The following is a 16,749-nucleotide window of genomic DNA, read 5'->3' as shown; positions in this document are numbered from 1 at the left end:
TGTCTTTTGGCCATTTGAACTTCTTCTGTTGAGAGATCTCTGTTCAGCTCAGTGCCCCATTTTATAATTGGGTTGATTAGCCTTTTAAGGTCTAGTTTCTTGAGTTCTTTATACATTTTGGAGATCAGACCTTTGTCAGTTGCGGAGTTGGTGAAGATTTTCTCCCAGTCAGTGGGTTGCCTTTCTGTCTTAGCGACAGTGTCCTTTGCTTTACAGAAGCTTCTCAGTCTCAGGAGGTCCCATTTATTCAATGAGGCCCTTACTGTCACACAGACACAATCTTAAAATTACTAAATAACTATAGGATTTAAGAGGCAGACATAGTTTCAAGCCAAGTTCACACTGCTGAGTGATATTTAGGGGAGGGGGGGCCAGATGACTTTTGCATGAAATACGTGTTAAATACTTAATAGAAATTTAAGTTGTCTTCATTGTATACCTAATATTTCAAAAGTAAAACCACATGGCTGTTCTGTAAAGTCCTTAAATATTAATTGGGTGTTAATTTACTTATTATATGAATGCATATGACAGACCCTGCTAGCTGCATATACAAAAGTCCACCTCTTTGTCTTCTTATGAGAACTCTAATTTTCACCTAACAGCAGAAAATGACCTGTTTTCCTGGCCTTCTTCTCATAGAGGGCACCAGCGAGCCACAAGGGAAGTCCCTGGGCAAGGCTTAGGGAAGCTCTTCCACAGGGACCACCTCAGAATAGATGACTGGACCGACCGCAGCCACTTTGCAGCCGTGAGACCTCAGATGGGACTGGTTGAGAGCTTTAATACGCCAGGAAACAGGTAAAAGTCGGGGACGCAATGTGAGTCAAGACTGAGAAGTGGCCTTTCAGAAGCAGAACTCAGTGGTGGGGATTTCTCAGGATTTTGCGTTTATAGCTGGAGAAGAAAACCTCTTGCGCCCTGGCAGTAGTCCCTGGAGTGACGGTTCTGACTCCTCCCCAGGGATGAGCAGTGACTCATCTCTTAATTCAGGAGACACATGCCTGGCTCTCGTGCTCATGAAGGTGGTGGCATTTAATCTGTAACACTCATTATTATTAAGTCCCTTGTGTACACATACATGCCACTCCCCTGTCAACACTTTCGAGAATGAAGGAGGATATTGGTTATTGGGCCCTTTACTTTAAATCCTTAGAAGGAATGTGTGTCAAGTGGATCTCCAGTTAGTTAACTTTTTGAAGCAGTGAGCCATGTAGAAACCAGCAAAGCTCCACAGCCCACGTGAAGTCTTCTGCAATCTTTCCGAGAGGCTTGACCCTAGTTTCATGTACACTGTGGAGTGGACAGCCACAGCCACCTCAACAGAAACAAAAGGCAGATGTGCAGACACGTTTGCTGCAGTCCGTCAGCTGTGGCTAGAGCAGAACACGCCCCTGCTGGAGAACAGGCTTGGGGTCTTTAAAGCTCCCTGCCCCCACCCTGCTTCCACCTCACTGGGGAAAGAGAAGAGGAACTGATGTGACACACTGCACTGGAAACTGGGACGGACATAGGCCCTGTCAGTCGGGAAGGACGCAAGTGCAATCAATGTGTCGCTCAATCAGCAGCAACCAGCTCCTTACTTGATGAAAGAGAGACGGTGAGAAAACTGAATAACTGCAAAAGAAATATACTTAAGTCTTCAAGGAAACACTGGCAATCAAAGAAGGAACCATATGAAGAATTAAAGATCGGAATCCTTTTTTGTAACACATTTTCATACTATAATATATGCCTCTATCTTAGAATCTGAATGAATATGCCGGCCTGAATCCAGGAAGTGAGCTAGTCACTGCTCTGTATATCATCCTTTAATGATTTCAAAATGTGTTCATTAGTTACATAAAATGTGTTTATGTGCGTTCACATGTCTTTCCTGTCTCCTTGCAGACTTCCCACTGACTGGTCACCTTCCCTTAATAACTTTGAGCATCTTTAATTCCCAGAAAAGACTGCCTTTTAAAGACTAAAATTCTGCTTTACCTTCTCCATGGTCAAGGGGCTGTTCCTTAGAGCCCCAGCATCTTTCAATCAGTTGGAACAGCCCCCACACCACCTCTTCTCCGTTTACTTCAAGACAATTTAAAGTCCCACCAGAGGCACAAGCCCTACAGGAGATGATGTAACAAGCCCTCAGCCTGACCTTCACAATATTGCCCTTCCTGAGAGAGTGAGAGACGCGGAGCTGGGTACACAAGTAACTGTGGGAAATTGTACAGATGAAAGGACTTGACAGGAGGCAATGCAGCAGAACTCGCAACAAAATGGAAAAATAACAAGTGTGAGGGGTGAGAGTCGGAATACTTGCATGTCTTGACTCTAATGTACTTAAATTTCTAACTTTTAAAATGCAGGTTTTCTATTTATCTGTCTATACAAGGGAAGATATGTATGTGTTGATCATGTGATAAGACCATTAGTAATTCATCACGGTTTAGATTTGAAGTAATATTTCTTTTCATTTTTCTTTCTCTTCCCTCCTTCAACCCCCTTCCCCTAGACTTTCTTTTGTTTGAGACAAGATATCATTATGTAGCCCAGCTATGGAGCTGGCCTTGACTTTCTGAACCTCCTGCCTCAGTCCTCTGATTGATGAGATTATAGGTATGTAGGCACCACTATACATACCCAGCTGAAACAGACTTCAAGAAAAACTATTTATATCACATTCTAATAAACTTGTCCTATTCTAAGACCCAGTTACTACTGTCCAAAACAAACTCCTGGTGCTTGTAAACCCACACATGGCCAGGACACATTTTCTTTGTGTATCTGAACTTTATCTTTTTAATTGTTTTTATTGAGCTATATATATTTTACTCCACTCCACTCTCTTCCCTTCCCTTCCCCTTCCCTTCTGCCCTCTCCCATGGTCTCCTAGTTCCAAATTTACTCAGGAGATCTTGTCTTTTTCTACTTCCCATGTTGAATACATGTTAGATCCATGTATGTCTCTCTTAGAGTCTTCTTTGTTGTCTAGGTCCTCTGGAATTGTCAATTCTAGGTTGGTTTTTCTTTGCTTTATGTCTAAAATCCACTTATGAGTGAGTACATATGATATTTGTCTTTCGGGGTCTGGGTTACCTCACTCAATATGATGTTTTCTAGATCCATCCATTTACCCACAAATTTTAAGACGTCATTAATTTTTTTCTACTGTGTACTACTCCATTGTGTAAATGTACTACATTTTCCTTATCTGTTCTTCAGTCAAGGGACATCTAGGTTGCTTTCAGGTTTTGGCTAGGACTAATAATGCTGGTATGAACATAGTTGAGCAGAAGACCTTATGGTATGATTGAGCATCCTTTAGGTATATACCTAAAAGTGGTATTGCTGGGTCTTGAGGTAGGTTGTTTCCTAATTTTCTGAGAAATTGTCATACTGATATCCAGAGTGACTGTACCAATTTGAACACCCCCAAGCAATGGAGGAATGTTCCGTTTACACCACATCCTCTCCAGCATAAGTTGTCATCAGTGGTTTTAATCTTGGCCATTTTTATAGGTGTAAGATGAAATCTGAGAGTTGTTTTGATTTGCATTTCTCTGATATCTTAGGGTATTTCCTTAAGTGTCTTTCAGCCATTTTAGATTCATCTGTTGAGAGTTCTCTGCTTAGGTCTGTGCCCCATTTTTTTTATAGGATTATTTGTTCTTTTTGATGACCAATTTCTTGAGTTATTTGTATATTTTGGAGATCAGTCCTCTGTCCGATGTGGGGTTGGTGAAGATCTTCTCCCATTTTGTAGGCTACCATTTTGTCTTTTGACCATTTCCTTTGCTTTAGAGAAGCTTCTTAGATTCAGAAAGTTCCACTTACTGATTGTTTCTTTTAGTGTCTGCGCTACTGGGGTTATATATAGGAAGTGGTCTCCTATGCCAATGCGTTCAAGCTTACTTCCCACTTTCTCTTCTATAAGGTTCAGTGTGGCTGGCTTTATGTTGAGGTCTTTGATCCATTTGGACTTGAGTTTTGTGCTTGGTGATAGATATGGGTCTATTTTCATACTTCTACATGTTGATATCCAGTTATGTCAGCACCATTTGTTAATTTTTTTTTATATTTTTTGCTTCTTTGTCAAAATTCAGGTGTGTGGATTGATATCTGGGTTCAGTTCCATTGGTCCTGCTGTCTGTTCTTATGCCAATACCAGGCTGTTTTCAGTACAGTAGCTCTGTAGTTGAGTTTGAAGTCAGGAATTGTGAAGCCTCCAGAAATTCTTTTAGTGTACAGGATTGTTTTGGCTATCTTGAATTTTTTGCTTTTCCATATGAAGTTGAATATTTTTCTTTCGAGGTCTGTGAAGAATTTTGCTGGGATTTTGATGGGCATTGCATTGAATCTGTAGATAGCTTTTGGTAAGACTATCATTTTTACTGTTAATTCTACCTACCCAAGAGCATGAGAGATCTTTCCATATTCTGGTGTCTTCTTCAACTTCTTTCTTCAAAGTTTTAAAGTTCATGTCATATAGTTTCTTCCACTTGTTTGGTTAGAGCTACTCCGAGATATTTTATGCTATTTGTGGCTATTGTAAAGGGTGATATTTCTCTGATTTCTTTCTCAGCCCATTTATCATCTGTGTACAGGAGGGCTACTGATTTTTTTTAGTTACTCTTGTATCCTGCTACATTACTGAAGCTGTTTATGAGTTGTAGAAGTTCCTTGGTAGAATTTTTGGGGTCACTTATGTAAACTATCATATCATAAGCAAATAGTCAAAGTTTGACTTCTTTCTCAAATTGTATCCCCTTAATATCCTTTCATTGTCTTATTGTTCTAGCTAAAACCTCAAGTACTATATTGAATAGATATGGAGAGAGTGGACAACCTTGTCATGTTCCTGATTTCAGTGGGATCACTGTGTGCTTCTCTCCATCTTTGGGATGAAGCCAACTTGATCATGGTGGATGATTTTTCTGATGTGTTCTTGAATTTGATTTGCCAGTATTTTATTATTTTTGCATCAATGTTCATAAGTGAGATTGGTATGTAATTCTCTTTCTTAGTAATGTCTTTGTGTAGTTTGGGTATCAGGGTAATTGAAGCTTCATAAAAAGATTTTGGCAATGGTCCTTCTGTTTATTTTGTGTGGAACAATTTGAGGAGTATTGGTATTAGTTCTTCATGGAAAATCTTGTAAAATTGTGAGCTAAAACCATCTGCTCCTGGGCTTTTTCCAACTGGGAGACTTTTGATGACTGTTTCTATTTCTTTAGCAAATATAGGTCTATTTAATTTGCTTATCTGGTCTTGATTTAATTTTGGTAAGTGATATTTATCTAGAAAATTATCCATTTCCTTTAAGTTTTCCAATTTTGTGAAGTACAGGTTTTTGAACTATGACTTAATAATTCTGTGTCTGTTGTTATGTTCCCCTTTTCATTTCTGATTTTGATAATTTGAATATTCTCTCTCTGCCTTTTGTTTAGTTTGGCTAAAGGTTTGTCTATTTTGTTGATTTTCTCAAAGAACCAACTCTTTGTCTTGTTGATTCTTTGTATTGTTTTCTTTGTTAATTTTAGGTCTCAATTTGATTATTTCCTGCCCTCTAGTCCTCTGGGTGAGTTTGCTTCTTTTTGTTTGAGAGTTTTTAGGTGTTCTGTTAACTCACTAGTGTGGGATTTCCAGCTTCTTTATGTAGGCATTTAGTGCTATGAACTTTCTTCTTAACACTGCTTTCATTGTGTCCCATAAATTTGGGTATGTTGTGTGGTCATTTTCATTGAATTTTAGGAAGTCTTTAATTTCTTCCTTGACACATTGATGCCTCAGGTGAGCACTGTTTAATTTCCATCATTTGTGGGCTTTCTAGAATTAGTGTTGCATTGATTTCTAATTTTAAGCCATGGTGATCTAATAAGATACATGGGGTTATTCCAATTATGTTGTATCTGTTGAGATTTGCTTTCTTACCTAGTATGAGGCCAATTTTTGAGAAGGTTCCATGAGGTGCTGAGGAGAAGAAAAATTCTTTTATGTTTGGATGGAATGTTCTATAGATGTCTGTTAAGTCCATTAGAGTAATAACATCTGTTAGTTCCCTTATTTCTCTGTTAAGTTTCTGTCTGACAGACCTGTCCAGTGGTGAGAGTGGGGTGTTGAAGTCTCCCACTATTAGTGTGTAGGGCTTAATGTGTGATTTAAGCGTTAGTGGTGTTTCTTTTACATATGAGAGTGCCCTTTATTTGGGGGATAGACGTTCAGTATTGAGAATCTTGATGGATTTTTCCTGTGACTAGTATGAAATGTCCCTTTTTGTCCCTTTTGATTGATTTTAGTTTGAAGTCTATTTTGTTAGATAGTAGGATAGCTACACCAGCTTGTTTCTTAGGTCCATTGTTTGGAATTTTTTTTTTCAACCTTTTTCTCTGAGTTTGAGTTTCTCGGTCTTTGAGTTTGAGGTGTGTTTCTTGTATGCAGCAGCAGGACAGATTCAGTTTTTGTATCCAACCTGTTAGCCTGTGCCTTTTTATAGGTGAGTTGAGTCTATTTATATTAAGGAATATTAATGACCAGTGATTGCTAGCTCCTGTTATTGTAGTTTTCATTGTTGGTGATGTTATTGTGTGTGTTTTCCTCTTATTTGGAATTTGCTGCTGTGAGATCATCTATTGTCTGTGTTTTTGTGAATGTAGTGAAGTTCCTTGGGTTGAAGTTTTCCTTCTAGTACTTTGTGTAGGGCTGGGTTTGTGGCTTGGTATTTGTTAAATCTCATTCTGTCATGGAACATCTTGTTTTGTCCATCTATAGTGATTAAAAGTTTTGCTGGGTATAGTAGTCTGGGAATGCATCCATGGTCTCTATTGTCTGCATAACGCTTGACCAGGACCTTCTGGCTTTCATTGTTTCCATTGAGAAGTCAGGTATAATTCTGATAGGTCTGCCTTTATATGGCTGTTTTCCTTTGCAGTTCTCAATATTCTTTCTTTATTCTGTATGTTTATGTTTCTTTATTCTGTATGTTTAGTGTTTTAATTATTATGTGACAAGGGGAATTTTTTTTCTTGATCCAGCCTGTTTGGTGTTCTGTAAGCTTCCTTTATCTTCATAGGCATATCTTTCTTCAGGTTGGGAAAGTTTTCTTCTATGATTTTGTTAAATATATTTTCTGTGCTTTTGGTCTTTTCATGGTGTCCCATATTTCCCAGGTATTTTGTGTCAAGCTTTTGTTAAATTTAATGTTTTCTTTAACTGATGAGTCTATTTCCTCTACTGTATTTTCAGTGCTTGAGATTTTTCTCTTCCATCTCTTGTATTCTGTTGTTTATTACTGCATTTGTGGTTCTTGATAGTTTTCTCATATTTTCCATTTCCAGATTTTCCTTGATTTGTGTTTTCTTTATTGTCTCTATTTCGGTTTTCAAGTCTGGAATCGTTTCTTCCACCTGTTTGATTGCTTTTTTTCTTGGTTTTAAGGGATTTGTTGATTTCTTCCAATTTTTTGTTTGTTTTTTCCTCCATTTCTTTGAGGGAATTTCCTCTTTAAGGACCTTAAACATTCTCCTAAAGTTATTTTTTAGATCATTTTCTTCTGCTTCACCTACAATTGGGTGTTCAAGTCTTGCTCTTTCTTGTACAGCCACTAGTTTTTGTTGGTGTCAGGTTCTTACCTGTCTACCCATCTTTTCCTCTGATTGGTATAGTTGGGGCTGTGTCTCTGGTGACCAATCATGTCAGTGGATCCAAGGCTCAGAGGGTTGCTCCTCATGGTGCAATCAGGGCCATGGTTCCAGTCACCTGGAGGTCACCTGATATTCCTGGAGGTCACTCGGGGCTCCCAGGTGTCGCTCAGCAATCCTGGAGGTCATTAGGGCTTTCTCCTATGGAGGCTGCTTGCTTGGAGCTGTTCCTGCTGAGCTAGCTGCCTTGGGCCTGCTCCAGCAGAGGTCACAGGCTCACGCCTGCTCTGGTGGAGTTTGCTGGCTTGGGCCTGCTCCAGTGGAGGTCCCTGACTTGTACCTGGTCCCACAGAGCTTTCTGGCTCAGGCCTGCTCCCTCTGTGGTCACTTCCTTATACCTGCTCCTGGGGAGGTTTCTGGCTTAGGCCTGTTCCTGTAATTGTCCCTGACTTGTATGTGATCCTTCAGAGGTCTCTGGCTTGGGCCTTTTCCCTCAGCAGTCACTCCCTTGTACTTGTCCCTTGGAGGTCGTTGTCTCTGGCCTATCTGGCAGAGGTTGCTGACTCAGGCCTGCTGCCACTGATATCCTTGCTTAGTCCGGGTCCCACCCAAGAGGTCCAGGACGCACTTCTAAGAGTGTTAGTGTTCAGCAGAAAGCTGATCTGATAAAGTATCAAATCATTTGTACCATTAACCAATTTTCAATTCCCCCCCTTATGCTTTTTTTTTTTTTTTTTAAGAAAGTGTTTCTCTATCTACCAACCATAGCTGACCTGGAACTTGCTTTGAAGACCAGGTTGGCCTCAAACTAATAGAGCTCCACCTGCCTCTGCATCCGAAGAGATGGGACTCAAGGCTAGTGCCAGATCATCTGGCTCTTTTTCAATTCTTTAGTCTTTCGTTCTATGGAGGAAATGTAACGAAACATTGTAATACGAGGCACAGCTACAAATGTGCTAGCAAAGACTCAGCTCCCTGTTCCTATGCCTCAGGAAAGCCTCACCTCCCACGGCCAGCAACAGAAATTCACAGGAAAAAAAACAAACAAAACCCAAGGGAATGTGGAACTGTCAAAATAGAGGAAATTCAAAGTAACTTTACAGTAGAAAAACCAGCAAACACTATTTTAGGTTGTCGAAGTCAACATGAACTATCATGAGTCTCAGGGACACTTGCAACATGCAATGGAAATGGCACATGACCTCTGCGTCTTCTACTGTCAAATCCCTATCCCTAACCTGGTCTTCTCATGTCGAATGTATCAGAAAGGGCCAGCAAGGTGGCTCCTGGAAAAAAGACTACTCCAAGTCTGACTACTGAGTTCAATCCCGGGACCCACATGGTGGGAGGCAAGAAACTAATTCCCTGGGCTGGAGAGATAGCACATGTATAGTTAAGATCATACATGCACTGTTCTAAAAGACCTAAATTAGGATTCTAGCAGTTGTGTCCAGTATCTCACAAATGCCTATAACTCCTGTGCCAGGTGATCCAATGCCTCTCTGGCCTCTGAGGTCACTTGCACCTACATGCACATACTCAGATGCATACCATTTAAAAATAAAATAATCATGAAGTAATACATGTACAGCAGAAGATAATTATCAAATCGAAGTGGCATATACCTTTGATACTGTCCAGCAAGTTAAGATCCATCTTTCAAAAGGAGAATAGTTGTCTACAGATGATGGTAGAGCCTTGCTCCAAAATTCCAAAGATGTCTTCTGTGATTCACCAACAGGGACCTGTCAAACAGCATCCCTATCTTCCACTGATACCTCAAGTACCACAGGGTTTGCTGGATCATATGGCCCAATGGTAGATCAGCCTGCACACAGCCTGGACCTGTTGAAGAGCCATCCTGTTCCAGGCCCCACACAAAGCTAGCAGTTTTCCAGTAACTCTGCACATGGACCAGAGTAACACACCAAGTGAGGAATGTGCTGTCCCCAGAACTGAAACAGGCCCACTAAACATTCATTCTTGGTGGTGGGAGGGGCCAGATGCATTAACTATCCATTACCATAGAAGGAATGCCCTACACTACTCAACTTCTAAGAACTTCACTGAGGTAGAAGGTCCTTGAATTTTGGTTGGATTCATTTCCCATCCTCTGATGCACATATGGGTTACCAATGAGTCCAAAGAGATTGCTACCTTCTGTTCCCTTGGTCCAATCAGCATAATTCCATCAATATAGGGCACCAATGATATATATTGTGGAAGAAACAGGGGATTAAGATTTCTTCTAACTAAGTTATGGCACAGGGCTGGATAGTTAAAATATTCTTGAAATAAAACTGTAAAGGTATAAACTGCTGGCTTTGTCAACTGAAAGTAAATTTCTCCTGGTGTTCCTTTTGGATAGGTATCAAGAAAAAGGCATTTGCTGGATCAAGAGCTTTATACTATGTACCAGATGTGTTAATCTGCCCAGGTAAGGACACCGTATCTGGTACAGCAACTACAATTATAGCCACTGCTTGACTGAGTTTTTAATAGTCGACTGTCATTCTCTACTGTCCTTCCATACAGGCCAAATAAGAAAGCTAGAGGAAGATGTGGTAAAAGCCCACACGCCTGCATCTTTCAAGTCCTTGATGTTGGTACCAACTTCTGCAGTTCCTCCATGGAAGTGATACTGATTTGATTCACTAGAGTCCTTGGCAGAGCAACTCTAAAGGCTGCCATTTGGCCTTTTCATCCATAAGAGCCCTTACTCAACTGATCGGGAACCAATGGGAGGATTCTGCCAAGTTCCAATTATATCTATCTCAATTATGCTTTCTAGGGAAATAAACACAGGATGAGTTTGGGGACCCACTGGATCTACTGTGAGTTGGACATCAGTTTCTGCCTCAGTAAGCCTCTACACTAACTACAGGGCCACAACATTTCTTATGATCTCCTGGAATCAGTATCAATTCAGAACCAGTATCCAACAGATCCCAGAAAGTCTGGCTATTTCCTTTCCCCCAATGTTTAGTTACCCTGGTAAAAGGCTGCAGATTCCTCTGGAAAGGACTGGAGAAAGGCTAACCATGAAATTTTTAGATATTTTCTCTAGGTCCTTCCTCAGTGGAATCTGGCTGTTCATTCACAATTTGGCTCAAGTTTGGAAATTGATTGCCTTTTGCCATAATCCAATGCATCCTTTTTTTTTTCATTCATTTGTGACTTTTTTCATACACGTATATAGATCAAACAAAATTCAATAGGTTTCTTATCTGTTTCATGTATGGAAACACTATGGTTGTTTGGCCAGTACAAAGGTCTATGAGTCATGACGCCATAAGATTCATTTTGCCTGGGATGACCGCTATGGGCTAGGTCAATTATGGGCAGTGCTTTGTCTATGCTGCCCATTGCAATAACCAAGATCACCTTGTCTTTGATAACTCAGTGCTGGCACGCGGCTGCTGGTGCCTGGTCCCCAATTGAACCCATTGTATTCTTTGATAACTCAGTGCTGGCACGCGGCTGCTGGTGCCTTGTCCCCAATTGAACCCATTTAATTCTTACAATTAAGCAGCAGTGTCTCTAAACCTAAGGCATGGCACAAGAAAGGGGGCAACAACAAAGCCCTCCAAGTGTGCTGGCGCCCCCCTCAACATTTTTGTCTCATAGGATTAGTGAAGGGCACGCCTTAGATTTTACACAGCGTACCCATTCTAGCATCGCCATTTCTCTGAACCTTAAAATTCCTTTATCAAGCTGCGCGGTGGTGCAGTCAGGAGGCAGAGGCAGGCAGATTTCTCTAAGTTCAAGGCCAGCCTGGTCTACAGAGGAAATTCCAGGACAGCCAGGACTGTTTCACAGAGAAACCCTGTCTCAAAGCACACACACGGAAAAGGAGGAGGAGGAGGAGGAGACTCCCTTCACCAACACTAAGACAAGGAATATCAGGCATCTCCAATTCCTTTTCAGTATGACAACTTTTCACAAATGTTTCAGGCAACCATTCAACCTCATGTGTGACACTTTTTTAAATTGTGAGAGCTTCCATATTAAACCTAGAATCTCCACTGTGCGGGCCCAGATCCATAAACTCAGCCTGATCCAGTTTTATGTTTATTCCACATTATCCTACACCCTTAAAAATCTATTCCCACAAATAGTCCCAGGTGTCTGCTTGAATAAAATGGCAAACTCATTAAGCTCTTTAGTAGTCCCCATGGACTAAACTTTCCACCTTCCCACCAGAAGCCTTCTTTTCCTTAAGTCTGGGTATAAGTCTAGAGACAACTATTGGTGGCCCTGTGGGACACCAGAATTGTCTTGCCTGGCATTTCCTTCAGCAAAATTCCTTGTTCTTTGTTGGTTCATTTGCTTTTTATCAGATAACAAAGGATTAATTTCCTCGAACAAAGGTGAAAGGGGGGGTGGGATTCGGGTACATCTTCGGCTGAGGGTATAGAGACTACTTCCTCCGGTGAGATAAACCCCTGAAATCCTGAGGGTTCAAAGTTCTCAGCTTCAGTAGGGTACTCCCACACATTCCCATCCCAAGGTGCAAGGTCCCACTCTTTACCAATGAATGCCCTTACCTTAACCAAAGACACCCTCCAAAGCTGGGACTTGTAATTTTCACTGCAATTCAGTCAACCTTATAATGAGGACCTTGGCTTGATTTTTCAAAACTTGAGCTCTGTGGCTGCTGGAGAGAAGATTCTCTTCCTGTGCACACTTAGAAAACTTTATATCTGGAGCCAGTCAATTTTATCACCCAGTTCATTCTTGTCTATCACCTTGTTCTGAGATACTGGAGATAGGTTAATTTTATCACACAATTTATACAGAGATCTAGGAACAATCAACCAGCATCATCATTTTCCCTATTTTTCCACAAACTCGAAAGTTTTACATACTGAGTTACCAAATCTTTTTCTAGTCACAATTAGTGAATCAGGATAATCGAAGGCATTTATCTCTTCAAGTTTGTAAAAGAGTTCCTACTATGGGCTTCTAGTGCTCTCCAAGCTCCCAGGAGAGACTTCAGTAACTGTAGGTGTTAGCAAATTAGAGAGCCTATCCCAGATACTTAAAAGGGTCATCCTTATACTTTTGTTGGAGAACCACTTCTGATACCAAAATCTGTATTAGTCAGGGTTCTCTAGAGCTTACAGAATGAATATATATACAAAGGGGATTTATTAGACTTACAGCCTGTGGCCTTGCTAATCCAACAATGGCTGCCTATTATTGCCCAGTAGTTGCTCAGTCCATGAGGCTGGATGTTTCCCCTGGTCTCCAGTATAAGCCAGAATCCTGAAGAAGTGGGCTCTAATGCCAGTGAGGGAATGGACTTGCTAGCAAGGGGAGGGCAGGCAAAGAACAAACTTCCTTCTTCTATGTGCTTATATAGGCTTCCAGAGGTGTGCACTGGATTAGAGGTGGGTCTTTCTACCTCAAAGATCTGGATTAGAGGTGGGTCTTCCCACTTCAAATAAAGCAAAAATGCCTCTCGGGGATTTTTAAAACCCATTTTGGGATTTTAGTTAACTCCAAATGTAGTCAAATTATCACAGTATCAAAAGTACTAACCAGACCCAATACTGCTCAGTTTCTGGGATCAGACAGGATGGGGTGGGGACTACAGCCATGACTCCTGGTGCCCTTCCTAAAGGTACAAACCCAAGAACTGCAAGCCTTTCCTAACTCTGACCTCAGCCTTGCCTGCTGTGATTTTCCTTCCCCACCTCCCCTAACACTCCCGTTCATTTTAACTTGCCCTGGATACACCACCCCAAAGTGGAAAATATCTATCAAATATCAAAATAAAAGGATAATATTTCCCTCCTCCTTAAACAGGATTCCGTTAAAAACAAACAAACAAAAAAAAAAACCTCCCAGCTCTCCCACTTAGAAATAAATTTCCAATACAAACTCACCTTTGCGATCGAATGCTTAGCATTAAAGCTTATTGCTATTGGAAGTTAATAAAAGGATCCTGTATCCCATTTCTATTACACACATGCACTGCACATCTGGGGCGGGAGGTGGGTGAAGATGGAGGGAGTAGTAAGGAACTCTCCTGTATACCAAATAATGGAATAAAGTTATGAGGGCGTAGAATGGAAATCAGACGCAAGCAGAAAGTTATATCATTGTAAAAGAGCCTTGTTTTTATTTTGGAGACAGGGACTCATGCAGCCTCCACTAGCTCCAACTCCATCTACAGCCACCTCACAAGAGCTAGCTGGATTACCGGCATATGCCACCACATCACATTGGTGTGGTGCAGGTACCCAGTTAGGCAAGCGCTCTACCACAGGAGCTATATTGTCAGAGTCAAAAAGCTTTCTTCCTTTAAATGAATAATAGTATATATTAAATCTTTACGGTATTTATATTCCATTAGATAATTTTCTCTGTGTGTAGATTACGCTGGTCTCGAACCCAAAGAGATCAGCTTGTTTTTGCCTAACGAAGGCATGAGCCACCATGTCAAGCCCATTAGGTAAATTTCAAAGAATGTTTTAACGTTGTCATTTACAAATATAAAAATTTTACAAGGTCAGACATTATGTTCTGTGCAACCATTTAAGCTTATAATGAGAGAAAAATTAGAAAACTTCATTTAAATTGCATGAGCGCGTCAAAAATATATATTTTTGCACAAATGCAAAAGTAAGTATAAAATATGTTCAATCTCCAGTTAGTTGGAGGGGTCTACAACCTCGGACAAAGTAAACCAGCCAGTATCATTAAGCATCCTTGCTAAACCCAAACCTGATAACCTTTTCCGACCCACACCAGCGTTCTCCGGTGGGGTGGCGGCTACCCCCTCGGATACCCTGGGTGACCTCCCTCGGCCCCCAGCGTCTCCCTGCCGCAGCCCTCCCGCGCACGCGCAATGCCCTGCTTCCCACGCGCGGCTGCTGTGTCATGGCCGAGCGGAAGTCCGTGCCTCGGAAGGAAGAGGCAGCCCTAAGATGGACGGCCATATCTTCCTCCCGTTCCTCCCCCAGCCCCGTCCTGGCCCCCCAGGGTCAGGCTGTACCCTGCACTCTCCCGAACACTTCGTAATCCACAGACTTGAGCGGCTCCGCCATGGCGGCCAGGTTCCTCGCGAGCAGCCGGATCGGAGTGTGCGGCGCGGGCCCGGCGGCGACGGCGGCTGCGCGGAGGAGGCTCATGGGCGCTGGCACGGGTGCCCGGCGGCGACGGCGGCGCGGAGGAGGCGACGGCCCGGGACGCGAGCGCCGAGTCACGCGACAGACGGCGGCTGCTCGGTCCCCAGGACCCGGTTCTCTAAAGTGCCCAAGGTCGGCAGGCGAAGGGATTAAACCCAACGAATATATTCATCTACTTACTGACGTTTATTTGACACACAAAAATGTTAGGTTTTTTTTTTCCCCCTTTCCTTAAGGATGAAAATCGGAGGGGACTTGTTGGGACGAGGAAAGGGTAAGAGCGGATACAAATTTACCAAAATTCATAATATACAAGGATAAAAATGCCAAAGGAGTTTTTCTAAGTTTTAGATGTTTTCAGATCGGTACCCTGTGAAGAGATTAATTCAAACTAGTTAACATTCACCTCACATTTGATTTCATTTAAGATCTCAACAATTTCAAGTTATATTTGTCGTTCTTAATTATGCTCGCCATTCTGTAAACGTGGTGCCCTCCACTCCACATGAACAAATGTGCCCTGGAAAGGAGATCCCCATTTCCAGCCCCTCCTCAGTTACTCCCGAGATTTGCATTTGAAATGAAGGAGCTGCTTAGCTTAGTGGCACAAGGCTTTCCGTCAGCGAATTAATTCCGAAATGTTCTGGCAGCTGCCGAATCCACAGTGATGGTGAGCTAACCCGTCAGTTAAGCTCGACTTTTTCCGTTAGGCTCCCGATTCAGGAAGGTTTGTGCCTGAATCCCAATTCTAAATGGATGCGATACTATCTAGGATGAGAGATTTTAATAATGTCCTCCCATGCTAATGGAAACACAGTCATCTTGTCTGTTGTCATGCAGTTTTAGATGTTTTAGACAACAGTTCAGTTGCCTAGGACAGTTAAGACCGTTTATATTTAGAGAATTATATTTTCTAGTGAGGTATTTAAAGTCTTAGCTTACACTAACCCATCACTCCAAATAATCAGGATACAGCATTTGATAACCGGCCTTCTAAACGTCAAATACTTTTTACATGTGAGAATTTCTATTTCTCAGTTTATTTGTTTATTTGTTATTTAGACTCTTTTTTTTTTTTTTTTTTTTTGCCTCTTTCTGAATGGAAGAATCTGCTCCAACTGTATTAAATACTATATGCCAGTTCTGTTTGGAATACACAAAACTCAGGGCCAGCTGATGTTTTAAGTGTGAGGTCAGCCTGGAGAGGCAGAGGCCAGCTGATGTTTTAAGTGTGAGGTCAGCCTGCTTCCAGGCCACCTAAGGCTACGTGGTGAGACCCTGTATCAAAATGAGTACTCTGAATCTCGGACAAAGTGTGGTCAAATCAATTTTTAGGTAAGATATGTTCTAGATTTGCTAGTCTCGATCAGTTTAGCTGATCATGGGCTTAGTGTTGCAGAGATGTCATAATTTAACTCCTTCTCCACTCCCAAGTCACTTCCTGAAGACCGTGGAGTCCATATAGATTTTGAGTCTTTCTCAGATATCCTCAGAGTCTCTCCATTACATTCAGAACCAAACCTAAGCATCCAGCCTTCTCTAATCTGTTATTTCTTGCTTCCCCAATACTGAAAGTAACCCACTGTCCAGCACTTTCAGGAGAACGTAATAAAAACTCTTCTCTGGAACCTACTTTACCTGGGGTGCCTCTAGGTACCCCTAAATCTTCCCTGCCTTGCATATCCTTCTCAGATTGCATCCTCCCCATTCAGGGCATCCTCCCCATTAGTTCTGTGCCTTGAAAATCGTTACCTGGGAAGGTGAACCTTTTCCTGTTCTTCTCCACTTTTACCCAGGAGTACCTCTGCCAGTTATTATGTAGCTCTCTCTTAACTTTAGAAGTGTTATAGTGACAATTGACATTTGCTTTAGCTTAAAAAAAATGTATTGTGTCTGCCAACAGCTGAACATTAGCAAATGAAAATTTTTATGTACCATTCTTCATGGATTGCTAATAAAATGTGATTCTAAGACTTTAGAATTGTTTT

General features: G+C 41.6%; 1 protein-coding gene across 3 annotated transcripts in view; it reads right to left on the bottom strand.

The window, feature by feature from the left end:
- The window catches only part of Acyp2 (acylphosphatase 2), a 192,474-nt gene extending 177,562 nt beyond the window's left edge, over positions 1 to 14,912 (bottom strand). For 2 of the 3 annotated variants that reach the window (XM_050123891.1, XM_050123893.1), the window contains exon 1: positions 14,629 to 14,912. In XM_050123891.1, the coding sequence (XP_049979848.1) occupies positions 14,629 to 14,764 (136 nt within the window). In that variant the 5' untranslated portion in view covers positions 14,765 to 14,912. The remainder of the gene's footprint in view (positions 1 to 14,628) is intronic. The other variant, XM_050123895.1, reaches the window with a different exon arrangement.
- Between the last annotated feature and the right edge of the window lie 1,837 nt (positions 14,913 to 16,749).

The sequence above is a fragment of the Alexandromys fortis genome, unplaced genomic scaffold, assembly GCF_014885135.2.
Source record: "Alexandromys fortis isolate MF-2015 unplaced genomic scaffold, M_Fortis_MF-2015_v1.1 scaffold_210, whole genome shotgun sequence".
NCBI lineage: Eukaryota > Metazoa > Chordata > Mammalia > Rodentia > Cricetidae > Alexandromys > Alexandromys fortis.
The sequence above is the reverse complement of the archived record's forward strand: the minus strand, read 5'-3'. Positions and strand labels throughout refer to the sequence as shown.